At 39.2% G+C, this 19144-nt stretch overlaps 1 protein-coding gene across 1 annotated transcript; it reads left to right on the top strand.

The window, feature by feature from the left end:
* Positions 1-14674: 14674 nt before the first annotated feature.
* Positions 14675-15616, top strand: LOC119812676 (olfactory receptor 2T4-like). Its single transcript, XM_038327511.1, has one exon. It carries the CDS (start codon positions 14687-14689, stop codon positions 15614-15616), a length of 930 nt encoding a protein of 309 aa, XP_038183439.1. The 5' UTR covers positions 14675-14686.
* The last annotated feature ends 3528 nt before the right edge of the window (positions 15617-19144 follow it).

Here is a 19144-nt window from a genome sequence, read left to right as displayed (position 1 = left end):
TATAATATAATATAATATAATATAATATAATATAATATTATCATGCATTTATTACAAGTTATGGCCATTCTGGGTATTTCTGTACAAATAAAGACAGACAATGGTTGAGCATGTATATCTAAGAAAATGAAAAGTTTTTTTCCTTATTATAATATAAAGCATATAACAGGTATACCAAATAATCCTACAGGTTAGTTAGTTATAGAAAGGTCAAATCAAACTATAAAAGATATGCTAAACAAACAGAAAGGGATGGAAAATACCCCCAGAAATAGATTGCATAATGCTTTATTAACCTTGAATTTTCTTAATGCTAATGAGAAAGGAACAATGGCAGCAGAGAAACATTGGATAATAGAAAAAAACTTTCTGAATTGTATTTCAAGGATGTGTTGACCTCACAATGGAAACCAGGAGATCTGCTATGTTGGATTAGGGGTTTAACTCTTGTTTCTACAGGAGAAGAAAAACTATGGATACCATCAAAATTAATAAAGATTCACTTTGAAAAAGAGAAATCTCTTGAGAAAGAGAAATGACACCTTATGCACAATGGTAACAACCATACATGTGGTAAGGAAATCATATAGGGTTGGGTCAGGGTTCCATTCTTGTCTTTACAGAAAAATTCGCATCTTCAAAAATTCAAGAGACCCTGAATGTTTGGATGCTGACAGAAGAAAAAATAACTATAAATAAGGATCATTGATTAAAAAGGTATATGACTTATGAGGACAGGTGATCAAAACATATACATTTAAATATATAAATTTATGTATTTATTTATGAATATATAGACTGGCTTTGGAGTTGGATAATGGCTCTGTACTTCTCTAAATCCAAGCATGTGGAATACTCGGAGTTTCTGTCTCATGTCAGGAACCATCTGGTATGGGACAGAAGGAAAACTTTAGGAAAAATTTTAATTTCTCCATGTCTGTTTTTTCTATACCATATTCTTCATTGAATGTATGTCTATATAAATAAGTTTATCACGATGAACAACAGAATTTCCTATAGATCTTTTTCTTGCAGTCATCTTTGAAGTCTCCAGGAAAAATATGGAGCCCCATAGCAACAACTCCACCTGGTTGAGATGACATCATGATGCTAATAGTGCTGCTGTAAGACTGGTTTTTGGGGTACCAGCTACTGACGTGGTGCACCTTCTCATGATGTTCTGGTCAGAACACCAGATAAGAACTTTGGAAAAAATTCTATCAACTGTTCGGAAATCATTTGCAACTGTACTAGACAGTAATCTTGAAGCTTAACCATCACTTTACTTTTGCAGGATCCCCATAAAGAGAGCATTGCCCCCATGACAGCCGGAAGCAATTCTAGAGGATGATGACCTCTCTCCCAAAAGTTTGTCCTCAGGATTGGGAACACCATTTAGGGGTTGTTGATTATTACTTGTATCAGGTAGAGGGTTGGGGTGGAAACTATGTAGGTTCAGAAATTTTTTTAAAAGGGGTAATAATAGTGGGTAATAGAATGAAATATTGTGAACTATTATTTATGGATAATTTACATTGGTATAGTTTTTTGGATATTGATACAAGTTCAAATTATATTATTTCTGCTTACAGTATTTGCATACCTATGCAAAGTTATTCTGTCAGATTGTATACATGCATGTTTCTATCTCTGGTTAGGACATTTTGTATATTGATACAGGTTTTAGGATATATTTTCACATTGCATCAAGATACTTATACACTGTTTACATTTGAGGTCATTGTCTTCATTTGCTGCACATTTGTTTACAGATTATTTAATATTCTGACATGAAGTCTTAGTCCTTAAGTTATATAGGTATTAAATATTATAGGTCAATAGTTGTTCGTGTTTGTTATACATATATTCAGATTAATTAGGCTCTTTAGATACATAGAAATTGTATTTTACCTAGATAGGTAATCTTCAACCACTTAAAGGATCTGTAGAACGTGGCATTTGAATAACTTAGGGTTCTGTTGGCATGAGAAATGATTGTTCCTGACAGCACCAATCTATTCCCAAAAGAATGTTGAGCACTGAAGACACTCCACTCGGAGTTTGGTTTTTTGTTTGTTTGTTTGTTGTTTTTCTTGGCACAATTGACCTTTGGGCAAGGAACTGCCCATGCCTCAACCACTGACAAAGTACATAGTATCCAGACTGGATAAGCAGGACACAAGAAAAAGGGCTGCCAAACCTTGCCAAGACAGGGTAAGATGGTTATAAAAAGTTCCCTGCCTCTGAAAATGGTCTGTCAGTTATGTTAGGCCTTATCTAAAGCTGGTTGCTTCAACATTGCAAGTGAGACTTTAGGTGATTGCTCAGGTAGCCAATTGTCTCCATCATATACTGGTCGACTCAAGTGATATTATCTCCCTTCTCAGGCCTTGAATGGGGTTGAAGATTAAATAGTCATAGTTACCTTCCTTTTGTGACTTAACCAAGCTTATTTCTGATGCAAGACTTAGACTCTTTGGAATAGAATGTTTATTAAAACATTTGTCATGTATTCCTTGCTTAATATTTTTATGTTGATTGTATTTTATACTTGATATCTGTTCCTATTTTATATAGTTTTGTATTGAGTTTGGATGGCTCTTGTTTAGACAAAAGGGAAAGGTGATGGGAAAACTTTATTAACCAATTATCTTCAAGAGGTGGGACCAAGTTAGGGTGTGGCTTTCTGGGACCCAGATAAAAACGGGTGCATGGCCCAGGTGCTCTCTCTCTGGTTCCCTCATGGTGCAGCAGAGCTTGGACTTCTTGTTCCTGTTTCATGAGTTTATTCCCCTTATAATAAATAAAAATATAATTGTTTACCTTTTAGCTAGTCTGGTTATTTCCCAAATCTAGCTATCTTCTACACCCATAGGAATGGAAAATAGACAAGAACTCATGAGAAAACTGGGAGCCTTGAGGGGGAAGAAAAGAGGGCAGAAGGGGGGGCAAAAGGAGAAGGGAATTCGGGGGAGGAGAACATGAGAGAACAGAATGGCTGAGATGGGGAAGGACAGAAAGGGAGAGCAAGGAAAGAGACGTCTTGATTAAGGGAGCCATTAAGGGGCTAGCAAGAAACCTGACACTAAAGAAATTCCCAGGAATTCACAAGGATGACCCCAGAAGACCCTAAGCAATAGTGGAGAGAATACCCAAACTGGCCTTACCCTGCAATCAGACTGATGACCACCTTAAATTGTCGTCACTAAAACTTTATTCAGCAACTAATGCAAGCAGATGCAGAGATCCACAGCTAGCACTGGGCTGAGCACCCAGAGTACAATAAAAGTAATGGAGAAATGATAATATGAGCAAAAGGGTCAAGACCATGATGGGGATATGAATGCTTAAAAGAAATCCCACACTAGCTCAGAACTGATAAATAGATGGTTATTTATTTAGGGGTAGACTCACAAATCAGAATCCTCTGTTGGAATGGAGATCAGAAACCAAATCCCGCAGCTGGAAAAGAGGCCAGATGCATGTTCTACATAGGCATACATAGTATAAGATGCCACGTCCCAGTGGGCAGGTAACTACTGGGTGTAAGACTTCCTACAGCACTTCCCCATTTGTTCAAATAAGAGAGTCTAAGCCAGATACAAAATTATATACGATAAGAACAAATATATTCAATAATTATCTTATCCTAACTAGTTTAAATCTTGTATAATAAATAGCTTGGCTTAATCATGAGAGGAAAGTAATTACATAGTCTTCACCCCATCAAATATCAGAGAAGGGAAACAATATTACTTGAGTAAGCAGGAAGTGCAATCAAGAAACTTCCAAAATATGCAACAAATGACAGAGACAACAGGTTACCTGTGTAGTCACCCAAAGTCTCATTTGCAATGTTGAAGCAACCAACTTTAGTTAAGTCCTAGAATAACTGACAGACCATTTTCAGAAGCAGGGAAGTTTTCAAGACTGTCTTACCCTGTCTTGGCAAGATTTGACAGTCCTGCTTAACCATTTCCGGACACCATGTACCTTGTCAGTGATTGAGGCATGGGCAGTTCTTTGCCCTAAGGCCAGTTTTGCCAAGAAGAAAAGCTCCAAGTGGAATGTCTTTGGTGCTCAACATTCTCTTAGAAATTGATCAGTGCTGCCAGGAGCAATCGTGTCTCACTTCAACAGAACCCTAAATTATTTAAATGCCATATTCTACAGCTCTTTGAAGTGGTTAAAGATTACCTATCTATGCAGAATATAATCTCTATGTATCTAAAGAACCTTATTAGTCTAACTATAAGTATGACAAACATAGATGACTATTGATCTATGATTCTTAATACCTATATAACTTAAAGACTAAGACTTCACATTAGAATATTATACAATAAACAACTGTGCAACAAGTTAGGACAATGACCTCAAAAGTAAACAATGTATAAGTATCTTGATCAAAGGTAGAAATATATATTGCAATATGATATATATGTATCAATATATAAAAATGTTTTAACCAGAGGTAGAAGCATGCATGCATACAATAGTCAATGTAATTTAACTTTGTATCAATATGCAAGAATCTTTACCAATGTAATTGCCTGTGAATAATAACTCACAAGTATTCACTTTATTAGTCACTATTATTATTAGTGTAAGTAAGCTCACACTAATCTATTATCCCATCCAATTTTCCCTTTCTTTTTTTTCAAAGAGATCCCTGAGCCTATAAAATTTATCCCCCTAATCCCCAACCCTATACCAATTATAATAAACTCCTAAATGATGTCCCTAACCCTGAGGACAAACTTTGTTGGGAGAGGGGACATCATCTTCTAGAATTACTTCCAGCTGCCATGGGGGCAATGCTTTTCCTATGGGATCCTGTAAAAGTAAAATGATGTTTAAGTTACAAGATTACTGTCTGCTATAATTGCAAATAGCCCCTGAGTATTTGGTAGGGCTTTTCTGAAATTCATATTTAGAGGTCTGGTCAGAATGTTGTAAAAAAGCACACCATTTCAGCTAACCAAGTTGGAACCATCTTGAGCAGCTGGTACCCCAAACAGGTCTTATAGTAGTGCTATCAGCATCATGACATCATATCAATCAGGTGGCGTTGTTGTTGTGGGGCCCCATCTTCTTTCTGGAAACTTCAAAGATTACTGCATGAAAATTCATTGTTCATTGTGGAAAACTTAAACATTATCTATATAGACATACACAAGCTTATATATTTAATGAAAAGTATGATAGAGACAAAAATAGATATGAAGAAAAGTAAAATTTTTTTCTAAATTCTTTTTTCTTTCTGTCCCATATCATGGCTCCTGACATGAGACAGAAACTCTGAATTTTTATTTTAACAACATGCTTGGATTTAGAGAGGGACAGAGCCAGTGTCCAACTCCAAAGCCAGTTCTATATATTCATGTGTGTGTGTGTGTGTTTTATCACATGTACTTATGAGTCATATTCATTTTTCTTGATGATCTTTATTGGATACTTATTTTTCCTTCTGTCACCATCTAAACATTCAGGGTCTCTTGAATTTTTGAAGATGAGTATTTTCCTACAAAGACAATAACAGAACCCTTCTCCAACCCTATATGCTTTCCTTACCACCTGTATGGTTGTCAACATTGAGGATGAGCTGTCATTTCTCTTTCTCAAGAGGTTTCTCCTTTTCAAACCAAATCTTTATTAATTTTGATGGTATCCATAGTTTTTTTTCTCCTTGTGGAAACAAGAGCAAAACCCCTTCCCTAACACAACATATCTCCTGGTTTCCATTGTGAGGTCAGCACATCCTTGAAATAAACCCATTGTCTTAATTCAGAAGATGTTTCTATAATCCAGTGTCTCTCTGCTGCTGTTGTCCCTTTCTCATTAGCATTAAGAAAATTCAAGTTTAATAAAGCATTATGTAATCTATTTCTGGGGGCATTTTCCACCCCCTTTCTGTTTGTTCAACATATCCTTTATGGTTCAGTTTGATATTTCTATAACTGCCTGACCTGTAGGATTGTGTGGTATACCTGTAATATGCTTAATATTATAATAAGCAAAAAACTGCTTCATTTTCCTAGAGACATATGCTGGACCATTATCTGTTTTTATTTGTGTAGGTATACCCATGATGTCATAACTTCTAATAAATGTGTGATTACTGAATCAGCCTTTCCTGAGCTTAAAGCAGTTGCCCACTGAAAACCTGAATAAGTGTCATATTTTAATATTTTAATAAGTGTGGTTTACATATTTTAATTTTCCAAATTCTGAAAAATGGAACACATCCATCTACCAGATTTCACTCCTTTGAGTGCCCTTTGGGTTAGTCCCTGTAGGTAGCAGTGTTTGGTTATAGAAAGAGCAAGCAGGGCATCTCTTTATAATCTCCTTAGCTTGTTGCCATATAATAGAAAACTCTTTCTTTAAACCTTTACTATTAACAAGATATTTTAATGAAATTCTGAGGCCTGCAACACGCTTCCAATCAATAATTGATCAATTTCTGCATTACCTTGTACTAGAGGACCTGGCAGACCTGTATGGGGTCGGAAGTGTGTCATGTATATAAGACAAAGCCTTTTCCTGATTATGTCTCACACCTGGATAAATAATGAAGTCAATTCTGTATCATTTGGTATAAATTCAGCCATTTCAATATGCAAGACAACTCTTCTGCATATTGTGAATCAGTAACTATATTAAGAGGTTTTTTAAAATCCCTTAGTACCATGAGAATAGCATATAATTCTGTTTCTGGACAGAATTGTAAGGGCTTTGTTCCACCTTACTTAATTCTACTGATTTGTATTTTGCCTTCCCTGATTTATTTGCATCAGTATAAAATGTATGGGCTTTACTTATTGGTACCTCAAGTACAATTCAAGGAAGAATCCAAGAAGTTCTCTTTATAAGGTTAAATCTATCACTTTGGGGATAATTGCTATTAATTTCTTCCAAAAAACTTAGCACAAGCTCTTTGCCATGGTTTATTGTCTTCCCATAACTTTTTTATTTTATTAGTAGTAAAAGGCACTATAATTTTTGCTGGCTCTCTACCTGCTAATTGATGAAGTCTCACTTTACCTTTTATAATTAATTCAGAGACTTTTCACACATAAGTTTTGGTAGAAACATCCATTTTAAGATAATATCATCCCTCTGCATTAGAATTCCTGTGGGAGAAATTCTGGGAGGCAATATGACTAGAATATAATTAAGATTTGGATTCACCCTATTCACATGTACCTGCTGTAATTTCTCCTCAACAATCGTCAATTCCTTTTCTGCTTCAGCTATTAATTCTCTGGGACTATGTAAGTCTTTGTCACCATCTAAGGTTTTGTTTACATGAACTATTAGATTAGGTGTCATCCCAACAGCTGGTTGTAGACTGAAAATATCTCCTAACAATTTTGAAAGTCATTAAGAGTTTGCAATTGGTCTCTCCTAATTTGTACCTTTTGTGTTCTAAGTTTCTGTAAACCTATTCTGTAACCTAGGTAATTAACAGAATCTCCTCTTTAAATCTTTTCAGGAGCAATTTGTAATCCCCATTCAGGCAAAACGTTTTTTACTTCTTAAAACATTCTTTCTTAAGTATCTGCATTTGAATCAGATAACAAAATGTCATCCATGTAATGGTAGATTATAGACTTAGGAAATTGCTTATGTATTATTTCCAATGACTGGTTGACAAAGTATTGGCACATGGTGGGGTTACTGAGCATTACCTGTGGGAGGATGGTCCACCGGTATATCCTATTAGGCTGAGAGTCATTATAAGTAGGCACTGAGAAGGCAAATTTTTCTCTATCCTTTTCTTGTAAAGGTATAGTAAAGAAATAACCCTTTATAAAAATATGAGGGATCATGGCTTACAGCTATTTAGGGCCACAGTGTGGGAATTCTATACCCAAATGATCAGCATGAAGACTGATGGTGACTAACTAGAGCAGCTAGAGACCCAAGCCCCACGATTTGGGGTGCCAACTGTAGAAATTAGCTTGATTTGGGAAATAACCAGGCTAGCTAAAAGATAAACAATTATATTTTTATTTATTATAAGGGAAAAAACTCATGAAACAGGAACGAAAGTCCAAGCTCAGCTGTGCCGCGAGGAAACCACAGAGACAGAGCACCTGGGCTGTACACCTGTTTTCCTCCCAGTCCCAGAAAGCCATGCCCTAACTTGGTCTCACCTCTTGAAGACAATTGGTTAACAAAGAATCTCCATCACAGGGGGGATCTGCATATGCCTCTCTTAGGGTTTTCCTTGTTACCTAGCTTTTATGGAATCATGAACTATAGGTTGGTTATCCTTTGTCTTACATCTAACATCTGCTTATGAGTGAGTACATACTGTGTTGGTCTTTCTTGGTATGAGTTACCTCATTCAGCATGGTTTTCTCTAGTTGCATCTACTTGCCTGCAAATTTCAAGATGTCATTGTTTTTATACTGCTGAGTAGTACTTCATTGTGTAGATGTATCACATTTTGTTTATCCATTCTTCAGTTGAGGGACATCTAGGTTGTTTCCAGGTTCTGGCTAGTATGAATAATGCTGCTATGAGCATGGTTGAGCAAACGTCTTTGCTGTATGAGTGTGCATCCTTTGGGTATATGTTCAAGAGTGGTATTGCTGGGTCTTGAGGCAGATTGATTCCCAATTTTCTGAGAAACAGCCATACTGATTTCGAAAGTAGCTGTAAAAGTTTGCACTCCCACCAGCAATGGAGAAATGTTCCTCTTATTCCTCATCCTCTCCAGCAAAAGCTATCTTTGGTTTGATCTTAGACTTTCTACTGGTGTAAAATGGTATCTCAGAGTCTGCATTTGCATTTCCCTAATGGCTAAGGATGTTGAGCAATTCCTTAAGTGTCTTTCGGGCATTTGGGATTCTTTTATTGAGAATTCTCTGTTTAGATATGTGCCCCATTTTTAATAGGATTATTTAGTATCTTGATATCTAGTTTCTTGAGTTCTTTATATATTTTGGAGATCAGTCCTCTGTCCAGTGTGGGGTTTGTGAAGATCTGTTACAGATGGCTGCAGTTTTGTCGTATTGACTATGTCCTTTGCCTTACAGAAGCTTCTCAGTTTCAAGAGGTCTCATTTATTTGTTGTTGCTCTCAGTGTCTGTGTTACTGGGGTTATATTTAGGAAGTGGTCTCCAGTGCCAAAGTGTTCAAGGCTACTTCCCACTTTCTCTTATATGAGGTTCAGTGTGGCTGGATTTATGTTGAGATCTTTGATCCATGGGGATAGATATGAATCTATTTGCATTTTTACATGTTGACATCCAGTTATGCCAGCACTATTTGTTGAAGATGCTTTCTATCTACCATTCTATAGTTTTAGTTTCTTTGTCAAAAATTAGATGTTCATAGGTATATGAATTAATATCAGTGTCTTCAATTCAATTCCATTGGTCCACATATCTGTTTTTATGCCAATACCAAACTGTTTTAATTACTGTAGCTCTATAATAGAGCTTGCTGTCAGGAATGGTGATGCCTCCAGAAGTTCCTTGTACCTTTTTAATTCCCCAGATTTGTAAAAGTGTAATTGTAACCAGAATTAACAGTGATCTGAAATTTGAACATTGTAGATAAATATCAAACATGAGATACATAAGTCAGGTAATGCATGGCCATAGCTGGGGCACTTCTCCAAGTTCGTTTTCTCTCTGTGTCTCTGCCTCTCTTTATCTATCTCTCTCCCCTTCTCATGAATGTGTGTGTGTATTCATAGAAACTTTCAGTATTTTTCACAGGTGTAGACTCCAAAGTTTGGAATTCAGCTTCTTATTCACAGACACTGCCCCTTACTAATGTCTAACAGACTGACCCAGAGGCTCCATCTATAATCTGCCATCTTGCCCTCTCCCTGTGAAATCATCCTTGTTCTCTGCTGTCAATCACAAGCCATGTTCTTTAGAACTGCATTCAGTTTGAATGCTTGTTTCACTGTAAATAGTGACATGAGAATTACAGAGCAATCTATGAATACAAATGACTTCAGGGAAAACTTGGATATTTATATTATAGTCACCGGGACAAAATCCATAGTCTTAAGACACCACACATTCTGGTCACAGGATATGGAGAAATGAAGCTGTACTCACCTTCATCCCTGCTAATGCCCTTTGTTGTACCATGAGGTACCATGTAGGCTTTGGGGGCAGAAAAGTCAGCAGCCATCTGCAAGGCAGCTCCTGGTGCTGTGGAAGCTGGCCAGCAGGGAGACACTTTCTGTCATTACTCTATGTGGTGTCTTCTGCATTAAGGTCTTACCATTAAGTTCTAGGAGGTAACCAAGAGCAATGGCCCCAGCCTGTGCAGTTTTGAGAGTCTGCAGGACAGGCATGAGAAACAAGTCAACAAAAGACCTCCTATACCTGGCACTGGCCTATTGGGCCATCCATGATTACTGGGAGCCGTGTCTTCTGTGTAGAGCATGTACATCCATATAAATACCTAAAGAAGAATAGCAAACCTTTTCATTATGGCCTTTCAGATGTCCTTAGAATTAGTTGTTCTCTCTCCATCCTCACTCTCATCCCTACTTCAAAGTCCTTCCCCATCACTCTCTGTCCTTTGTGGCACCCTAGTCTACTCTCACCTCTCCCCCAAGACCTTTCTCTCCCTTCCTTCACAGATGTCTGCAGTGTAAGGCTGGTGTGACTTTCTGAACTTGTGACTTTTGTCCAGCTGATGGTAAAATAAATATTTGCATTTTCATCTGAACCATTTGTACTTGTAGAGCATTCTAATTTTCAGGTCACTATTAAAATGAAGTAAACATTTTAATTGAATGCATTTCTCATGAACATGGCTTCTGACTACTGACAGCAGAACCTAGGGATGGTGTCCTGGTGAGCGGGCACGATGACACATGAGGAATGGGGCCTCAGGGTCAGTCTGCAACATTCTCATGAGGGGAACTGAACCGCAAGGTTTGGACTCCATGCCTATGAAAGATAACATGTCACAAAAACTACTGAAAGTTTATGTGAACACTCGCATACAGCGGGCGGGGTATGGGGAGGGATCAGAATGCTGTAGAGTGTACAAGGGCCTGGAAATACAGATTTTTTTTTGATTGCTATTTCATTTTCACCACAGTGGCTGTGATTTCAAGTACTAGCACCCAGGGTATTAAGGTCGCAGCCTGGGGAGAATTCTGCTCCCCCAGAGAGTGGCTCTGCTTCTGCTAAAGGTAGCTTTAACTTAATCTCTATCATTCTAATAAAGCTCAAGATTCAAAGGCCTGGGGTGAAAAACCTGAAAGCTTAGAGACTTAGAGTAGCAGCTGCCTAACTTTCTCTCTCAGCTGGCATCCCTGGAACCTCTCTCCTTCCGCACGACCTCAACTAAAAAAATCCCAGGCTAAGCTACTCCCTGCTACTTCCTGTCATCTAGTTGCCAACCCCACCTCTCTGAGCCCAGGTTAATTTTAATTAATGCAAATGCACCACATCCTTACACAGTTAAACAAATGCAGCATAAACAAATGTAACACATCTTTGCCTAGTTAAATGTATAATCCACAACACATGATGGTGATTTCCAGGCTACTGCTGACACTGGCAATGGCTTTGCTCTTTAACAAACTGAACAGTAGATAAGGCTGTGGCTGAGGTTTAATTACCATTCCCGGCTTGCTTAGTTACATTCTTCTTTAAAGTCTCACAGGGGAGCTATTAATGATTCTTTATCCAGGCATGAGCAGGGTCCAGCCAGGATGACGTCACTTGCTCCTGTGCCTTGTGCACTTAACCAGCTGCTGTCCCTTGGCCCATATGACCCAGGCTGCAGCTGCATCTGATGGTGAGTCCACCCGACAGGAGAGATGCACAGCACAGAGTGGATGCTGCACAGGCTGTTCCTTCTTCAGGGGGTTTGATTATCGTTTAATTTCTACTTGTATATGGAGGAATAAAATTCTGCCTTCCTCTCTCTCTCTCTTTCTCTCTCTCTCTCTCTCCCTCTCCCTCTCCCTCTCCCTCTCTCTCTCTCTCTCTCTCTCTCTCTCTCTCTCTCTCTCTCTCTCTCTCTCTCTCTCTTTCTCTCTCTCTCTTTTGGTGTTTTGAGACAGGGTTTATCTGTGTAGCCCAGGTTGTCTGGTACTTGCTCTGTATGTCAGACTGGCCTTTAACTGTGGGATCTATGTGCCTCTGCCTTCCCAGTGCTAGGATTGAAGGAGTGTACCACCACACCCAGATTCTCCCTAATGCTTCCTGTTAGCACTTCTGTACTAGGATTTCTATCTAAGTTATAAATGAAACAATGTGTGTTACACACACACACACACACACACACACACACACAGCAGACTTGCCTTGATTTCATTGGTAACCCCCTGCAAGCATCTCGCAAGTGATAAGACTATAGTAGGGCATTGGCCAACAAACCTACTCTTCCTCATGTTTTGTTAGTGTTCATATTACAATCCATTACTTTTCCAAAACTGTCTATTTTGTGGTTTATTTAACTTCAGTTGTGGGCAATATTTGAAGGTTACAAGAATTCCGAATAATTGTCTTAATATTATTTATGTTCATCATATAAAGCAGACTGTGAGTGTTCTAAACAGAAACTATAAGTTCCTGAGCATATGGTGTTTCCCATAGAACCAGGTAGGTATCACTCTGTGCCTACCCATCAGTTAAGCACTCACACTGTGTGTTACTGTGTGATGTGAAACAGATAATGAGACTCTGAGCTTCTCCACTGTAAAAGAAGAAACACGCTGACTCCTATGGATGCACAGGGTGGGTCAGGGATGCTGCTGGCTTGGGATGATGCTTTGTCATTTCTCTGCCTTCACTGTTAGTAACACCCAGTGTTAACAGTGCACCGAGCTGTTCACTTGAAGTCAAACAGCACAGTAGGTGTAAGGACAATCCAGCTGCTGGTCCTGTGCCTTGTGCAGACAGCACTTTTCAGTCCCATGGTCTCTGGCTGCCCTGTTTTGAGTGCCCCCAGCTTAGCAGAGTGCACTGCCTTTCCAGCACATCTCCTGTGCCTCACCTGCCTCCTGACCACCACCGTTCAGGGATTCTCATAGACTGTGGCTCCCTCCACAGTCTTCATCCACTGTGTCCATGAATGCAAATTAAGTCAGCAGGAACCTTAAGGTGAGCTCACTAGAAAGCTTAAGTTTAGAACAGGTATACTTTTTTTCACAAATAAGCCTTTTAAAATTGGAAATATATCATTTCTTCATACCTCTCAGTCTCCTTGTCTGTGTGTATCTCTGCCCATCTCCTCCCACAGGTTTCAGGCTTGTCTGATATTTATATGAAAGCATTAAGGACCTGGCCATGTTCTCTGTTCTGTGACAGAGAGTAGCTTGGCACAACATGAAGGACTTTAATTTCAGGTATGTTTTGTGGCTTCAGGTGTGCTTTTGTGTTTTCTTTTTAGAATCTTGACATAAATGTAAAATGCTCCTGAGACCTGAGATTGCTGTCTCAGAAGCTCCTCCCTTGTAAGTATTCCTAGCATCTCAGAAAGAGGATATTTCATTCCTCCCTACTGCCCAGAGCTATCAAAATGCAGTATCAACTAGTTCAGAAATAAAACCTTTCAAAATCCCCTGTCTTTGAGAAGTACATGTGGATGAGGCGTTCACTGAACCTTGACAGAAAGGCTGGGTACATTCTGTCTGCTGCTGTTTCTCACTATGGTGTACCTATTTATACCTTCATTTTAATTCACATTCATGTGCTATGTTTCTACATAGATGAGCACTAAACTTGTTTAATACAATCAAGATTTATTTGTCCTTGAATTTTTTTTTAGCGCCTAACACAGAGGCAGGCTGTGAGCGTGCAGCAGAGGGATTGGTGATCCACGTTCAGGGACTTCATGGGGCTGTGTTCTCCCTGCTCTCAGACTCCATGAAGAAGTGGCTGACTGTCCATAGAGATGCTGCTGACACACGCTGACCTGGGCACCAGCAGTGACTGCTAAATCCTCTGCCTCTGCTGAGGCTTTGAGCCAATGTTGAACCCTGAGAGGAGATGACCTTGGAGAAGCAGAGAACGGAGAAGGGTGAGACGTTCCCATTATCTTAGTCTAAACGTTGTTAGATAAGTAAGCATGTTCTATGCATTGTTGTATCTACATTTTCATATGACTATGCTTATATGATTGTATACTTAAAGAGCATTTATCTATCAAAAACATACATATGAAATTTCAAATTCAATTTTACATAGACTAAATGCATTTTCAATTAAGATATTTTACCATATAATTTTAAAAACAATATTCTTCAATGAATATGAAGATAGAGGGTGTGTATCATAATGTGTTAAAATTACAAGCAACTCTGCAATGCTTCATAAGAGTACCTTTGCTCATTGACATTCTTAAAAATGTGTCTGACATTTGTGTGCTTATTTGAATTTGTCTTTCAATTGTTTTGTGTGTCTTTTGGTGGATAATCCTGCAGCTTTCAAGACTTCCTAATAGAGGTCACTATGAGTCATCATGAACCGTGGTCAATCTACTCTGGATAGTGATGATCTAACCACACAGGTGAATTCCTACTCTTCTAAAATCCTTAACTATTACTTAGATAATCATTCTCAGAACTAAAGGCCCAGGGAACTTGTTTCTCAGCACACTAGTCTTGTGCACATATGAGTTTGCAGTCACTAACCCCAAGGCATTCTTGGTTGCTTAGGGGACACCAGTGAACATCACTACCTGGATGAGTAACTATACTGGACAGTTAGATTTCACCCTGGTGGGATTCTTCAATCAAATCAAACACCCAGCTCTTCTTGCTGCGGTCATATTTGTGGTTTTCCTGATGGCCTTGTCTGGCAATGCCCTCCTGATCCTCCTGGTACTCTCTGACACCCGGCTCCACACACCCATGTACTTTTTCATCAGCCAGTTGTCCCTCATGGACATGATGTACATTTCTGTCACCGTGCCCAAGATGCTCATGGACCAGGTCCTGGGGAGCCACAGGATCTCAGCTGCTGCCTGTGGGATGCAGATGTTCCTATACCTGACACTAGGAGGTTCAGAATTTTTTCTTTTGGCTGCCATGTCTTATGACCGCTATGTGGCCATCTGCCATCCACTCCGTTATCCTGTTCTCATAAACCGCAGGGTGTGTCTCCTCCTGATGTCTGTCTGCTGGTTCCTGGGATCTTTAGATGGCTTCATATTCACCCCTGTCATCCTGACCTTCCCATTCTGTGGATCCCGGGAAATCCATCACTTCTTCTGTGAGGTCCCCGCTGTGATAAAGCTCTCCTGCTCAGACACCTGGCTCTATGAGACCTTCATGTACCTGTGCTGTGTGCTCATGCTTCTCATTCCTGTGACAGTCATCTCAAGTTCCTACTCCTTCATCCTCCTCACTGTTCACAGGATGAACTCAGCAGAGGGAAGGAAGAAGGCCCTCGCCACCTGCTCCTCCCACATGACTGTGGTCATCCTCTTCTATGGTGCTGCTGTCTATAATTACATGTTCCCTGCCTCCTTCCACACCCCGGGGAAGGACATGGTGGTATCTGTGTTTTACACGATACTCACCCCTCTGTTGAACCCACTGATCTACAGTCTGAGGAATAAGAATGTCACAGAGGCTCTGAAGAAATTGTTGGGTGTCAACCCCTCCTTCTAGGAACAATAAAACAAGTAATTAGGAATGAATAGTTTCTTTTCTTTGTCTCCAACACATCTGTTGTTCCAGGTCTCATGCTGATATTATTCCTCATCCATAATTGCACATTCATCCCTTTGGAAGACTTATTTCTCTACTCTGAAAATTTCATTGGCGTACTTCTTGTACATTCAAAATCTTTATTTGTATTCTGCCAATGTTATATTTTTATGACATTGATAGTGGCTTTTTAATCTTCTGCTACAATATTTTTATCCTTCAAAATTATGTCATATTGAGGCATAAATGGTCATAAGGTGTTGAGCTGATTAAAGGTAAGTGGATTGGAAGCACTTAACAGTGTTAAGTGATTAACACTGTTGAGAAGAGGTGAATCAAGATAAATGGCATATTGAATTAATTATGTTAATTTCTTGATAATTTATACATATTTGAAATTAAAGAAAATAAAGAGCAACATACAGTTTTATCCTTTCAGCTCCTGTATTATGACATATTAATAATAGTGATTAAAAAGATATTTAAATCTAGGTAGTACAAGTGTCCATGAGGGTTCAAATTGTCAGCGTAGCCATATTTGCACATAAATGCACTCATATATCCCTCAAAACCAAACACAGCTCTCACTGAAAGGGAATGGGGTACAGCTTATTCTTATTCTTGAGCCTAATGTGAGTGACCATGGCCCAGGAACATGGACTCAGGTTACCCCCAACGACATGGTCCGAAGTTTCATGGGACTTTCCAGAGCACAAACAAGTCATATGTCTTAACTCAAGGCATTTTTCAGTGGAGACATCAGGGGTTTATGTTGTAGCAGAGTGGGAAAATCGCTGCCATGGTTCTCAGATGCTGTCTGTTGAGAGAGAAAGTCTTTAGTTTAGGAAAAGCTTGAATTCGAATAAGGCTATATTTTCCAAAATGTTTCACCTGATAGTCACAGGGATGACTTTTGGCTTGGAAACCAAAGCTGGCAATAAATGACTCCAAAGGGTGCTGTAGATGGGCTTGGTAAATTGCTTTGTATCCGTAATGTTCCAATGCTTCATGGTCACGGGAGAGCAAATCAGTTGGCCAGGTACATAATCTTTGACATGTGTGTGGCTGTGTCCTCTGGGAACTTCAGTGTGGTGTCCCCATTGGCCAAGTGGCACATCTACTGCAGAAAGAGTCCAAGTGCTGTTTTATCCCTGTGGTAAGGAAGCTCATTCCTAGGAGTCTAGACAGTTAGGGTAGCAGTCATTAGAAGAGAGAGGTAGCAGGTGCAGCCATTCTGATCTGATTTGTCCCCACTCTCTGTGTCTGCCACAGAATTTCCATGTGACAATGTTACAGGAATGTTGTATCTGAGGTTAAATTGTCAAGAGCACAGTGTGACCTCAGAAAGTATAAGTAGCAAATGAGCAAAACGGGTTTCTTTCTTTCCTTTTTAGAAGTTTTTTTTAAGACTAAATGTAATTTATTCCAATTAAAATGTACATTTTCCACATTTCCACAATGTGATAGGAGGTACAACCTATCACAGGCAGACAGAAATAAGTCTGTTGGAGACTGTGTTATATAAGTAGTTCTGCCAACTTTGTTTATGTCAGTAGAATACATCTAATTCATACAGACACACACATAAATGATATACATTTCAAGGAGTTATTCAAGTCAAATCAGGCACAGAACATAGTATATGATAAAAATAACATATGACACAATGAAGGGTCAAAATAACAGCAACAACTCTATGCATTTAGTTTTTATAGTGACTAAATATGCGTTATGCAGTTTCTGTGAATATTGAATATTTTTATTCCTTTCAATTCTCATTTCTGCACTCATCTTGGCTGTCATTTTTCCATGAGCCTTGAATCCAATTTTGATCACTTTGTGTCTTTGTCTATTTCTTGTTCCTATGCTGAAACAGCAATAGTACCATGGCCTTCATTTCTGTGTGTTTCAAAGTTTTTTTCACTTCAGTCTTTAACAATAAATACAAAAGGTTTCAATATGGTGTGTAATGTGACATGCAAAATAAGCTTTATGAAAGAGTACAGGAAGTAACAAAGGTTAATACAAGAAATCTAGAACAACACAGAAGAGACCCAATTCCACTTTCTCTACGTGCTCAGCTATGGGTTATGAGATGTTTAGTCATTGTACTGTAAATAACCACCTATCACAACATGCGTACACCATTTGGCTAGGGCTTCTCAAACAGATTCCTCTTCCTTCCTCCTCTTTTTCTTCTTCTTATTATTAATAATAATTATTTTCTATGAGCCCCGTTAAGAAGGTGGTTTAGACTTGAACACACACACACATAGAAAAAAATATGAGTGTGCAGTAGAGAGGTCTTGAGAGACAGCTCAGCAGTTAAGAGCACTTGTTCTTGCAGAGGACCAGGATTTGATTCCTAGCAGTCACCTAGTGACTTACAACCATCCTTAACTCCAGTTCCAGGATATTCAATAACCTCTTCTGACCTCCCTCCAAGGGTACCAGGGATACATGCATGGTGTACAGACATATATGTGAGCTAAACATTCACAAATAAATAAATCCATTTTGGAAAAAAAAGAGTCCATAGAAGATCAGAGAAGGCAAGGATGCTGGAGGCTTGTAGTAACCAGGAGTGGGCCTGCTTTTCGTCCTGCCCAGCTCCCAGCCACCCGACTAGCTTATATCCCAAAATAACAACATAAAAATTGTATTCATTTAAACACTGCCTGGCCCATTAGTTCTAACCTCTTATTGGCTAACTCTTACATGTTTGTTTAACCAATCTCCATTAATGTGTATTGCCTCTTAACTGTGGCTTACCGGCATGAGTCTAACCAGCATCTATCTAGAAGAGGAGAGCGATGGCGTCTGCCACACTGTCTTCTTCCTCCCAGAATTCTGTTCTGTCTACCATGCCCATCTAAGGGCTGCCCTATCAAAAGCCAAGGCAGTTTTTTTTTTTTATTCAACCAATGAAAGCAACACATAGAAAGAAGACGCTCTTCACATCCCAGAAGCTGAGATATGAAGGTGGAGAGTGGCTAATGGTTTCAGCTGGAATTTTTCAGTGAGAACAGCTTGAATCCTGAATTCCGTATCTAGAGAACAAGGCCCACAGCTGGACTGATTTTAAATTCCTTATCTTTTTATTCCTGGTACCATTACTGCAATTTACAGGGCAATAAACCTGATGAAATGAAAAGGAAAAGACAAGCTCCAGCAGACAAAGGACCTCAGGAATGTCCATCTACTTGACACTGCATCACATTAAGCAGTAGCTGCCCTTCCTGCAGTAACTTTTGACTACAGATCATTGTTCCCGAGGCGGCAGAGTTTTACAGTTCCTCTAAAGCATTTAGGATGACTGTTTCTGAGTAACCTGCCCATTCCTGATAACTGTCCCCCCTCTCCCCACCCCCTAAAAATTGTAGCCACTTTCTGCTGTTTTTCCCCTTCCGCTCCCATACCCATCCCTTTCTCACTAGACAAGAATGGAATCGCCTCTCAACCAGGGACCTGTGTGTTTCCTCTCTGCCC

Source organism: Arvicola amphibius, chromosome 4 (assembly GCF_903992535.2).
Source record: "Arvicola amphibius chromosome 4, mArvAmp1.2, whole genome shotgun sequence".
NCBI lineage: Eukaryota > Metazoa > Chordata > Mammalia > Rodentia > Cricetidae > Arvicola > Arvicola amphibius.
This window is presented reverse-complemented; position numbering and strand designations above follow the sequence as displayed.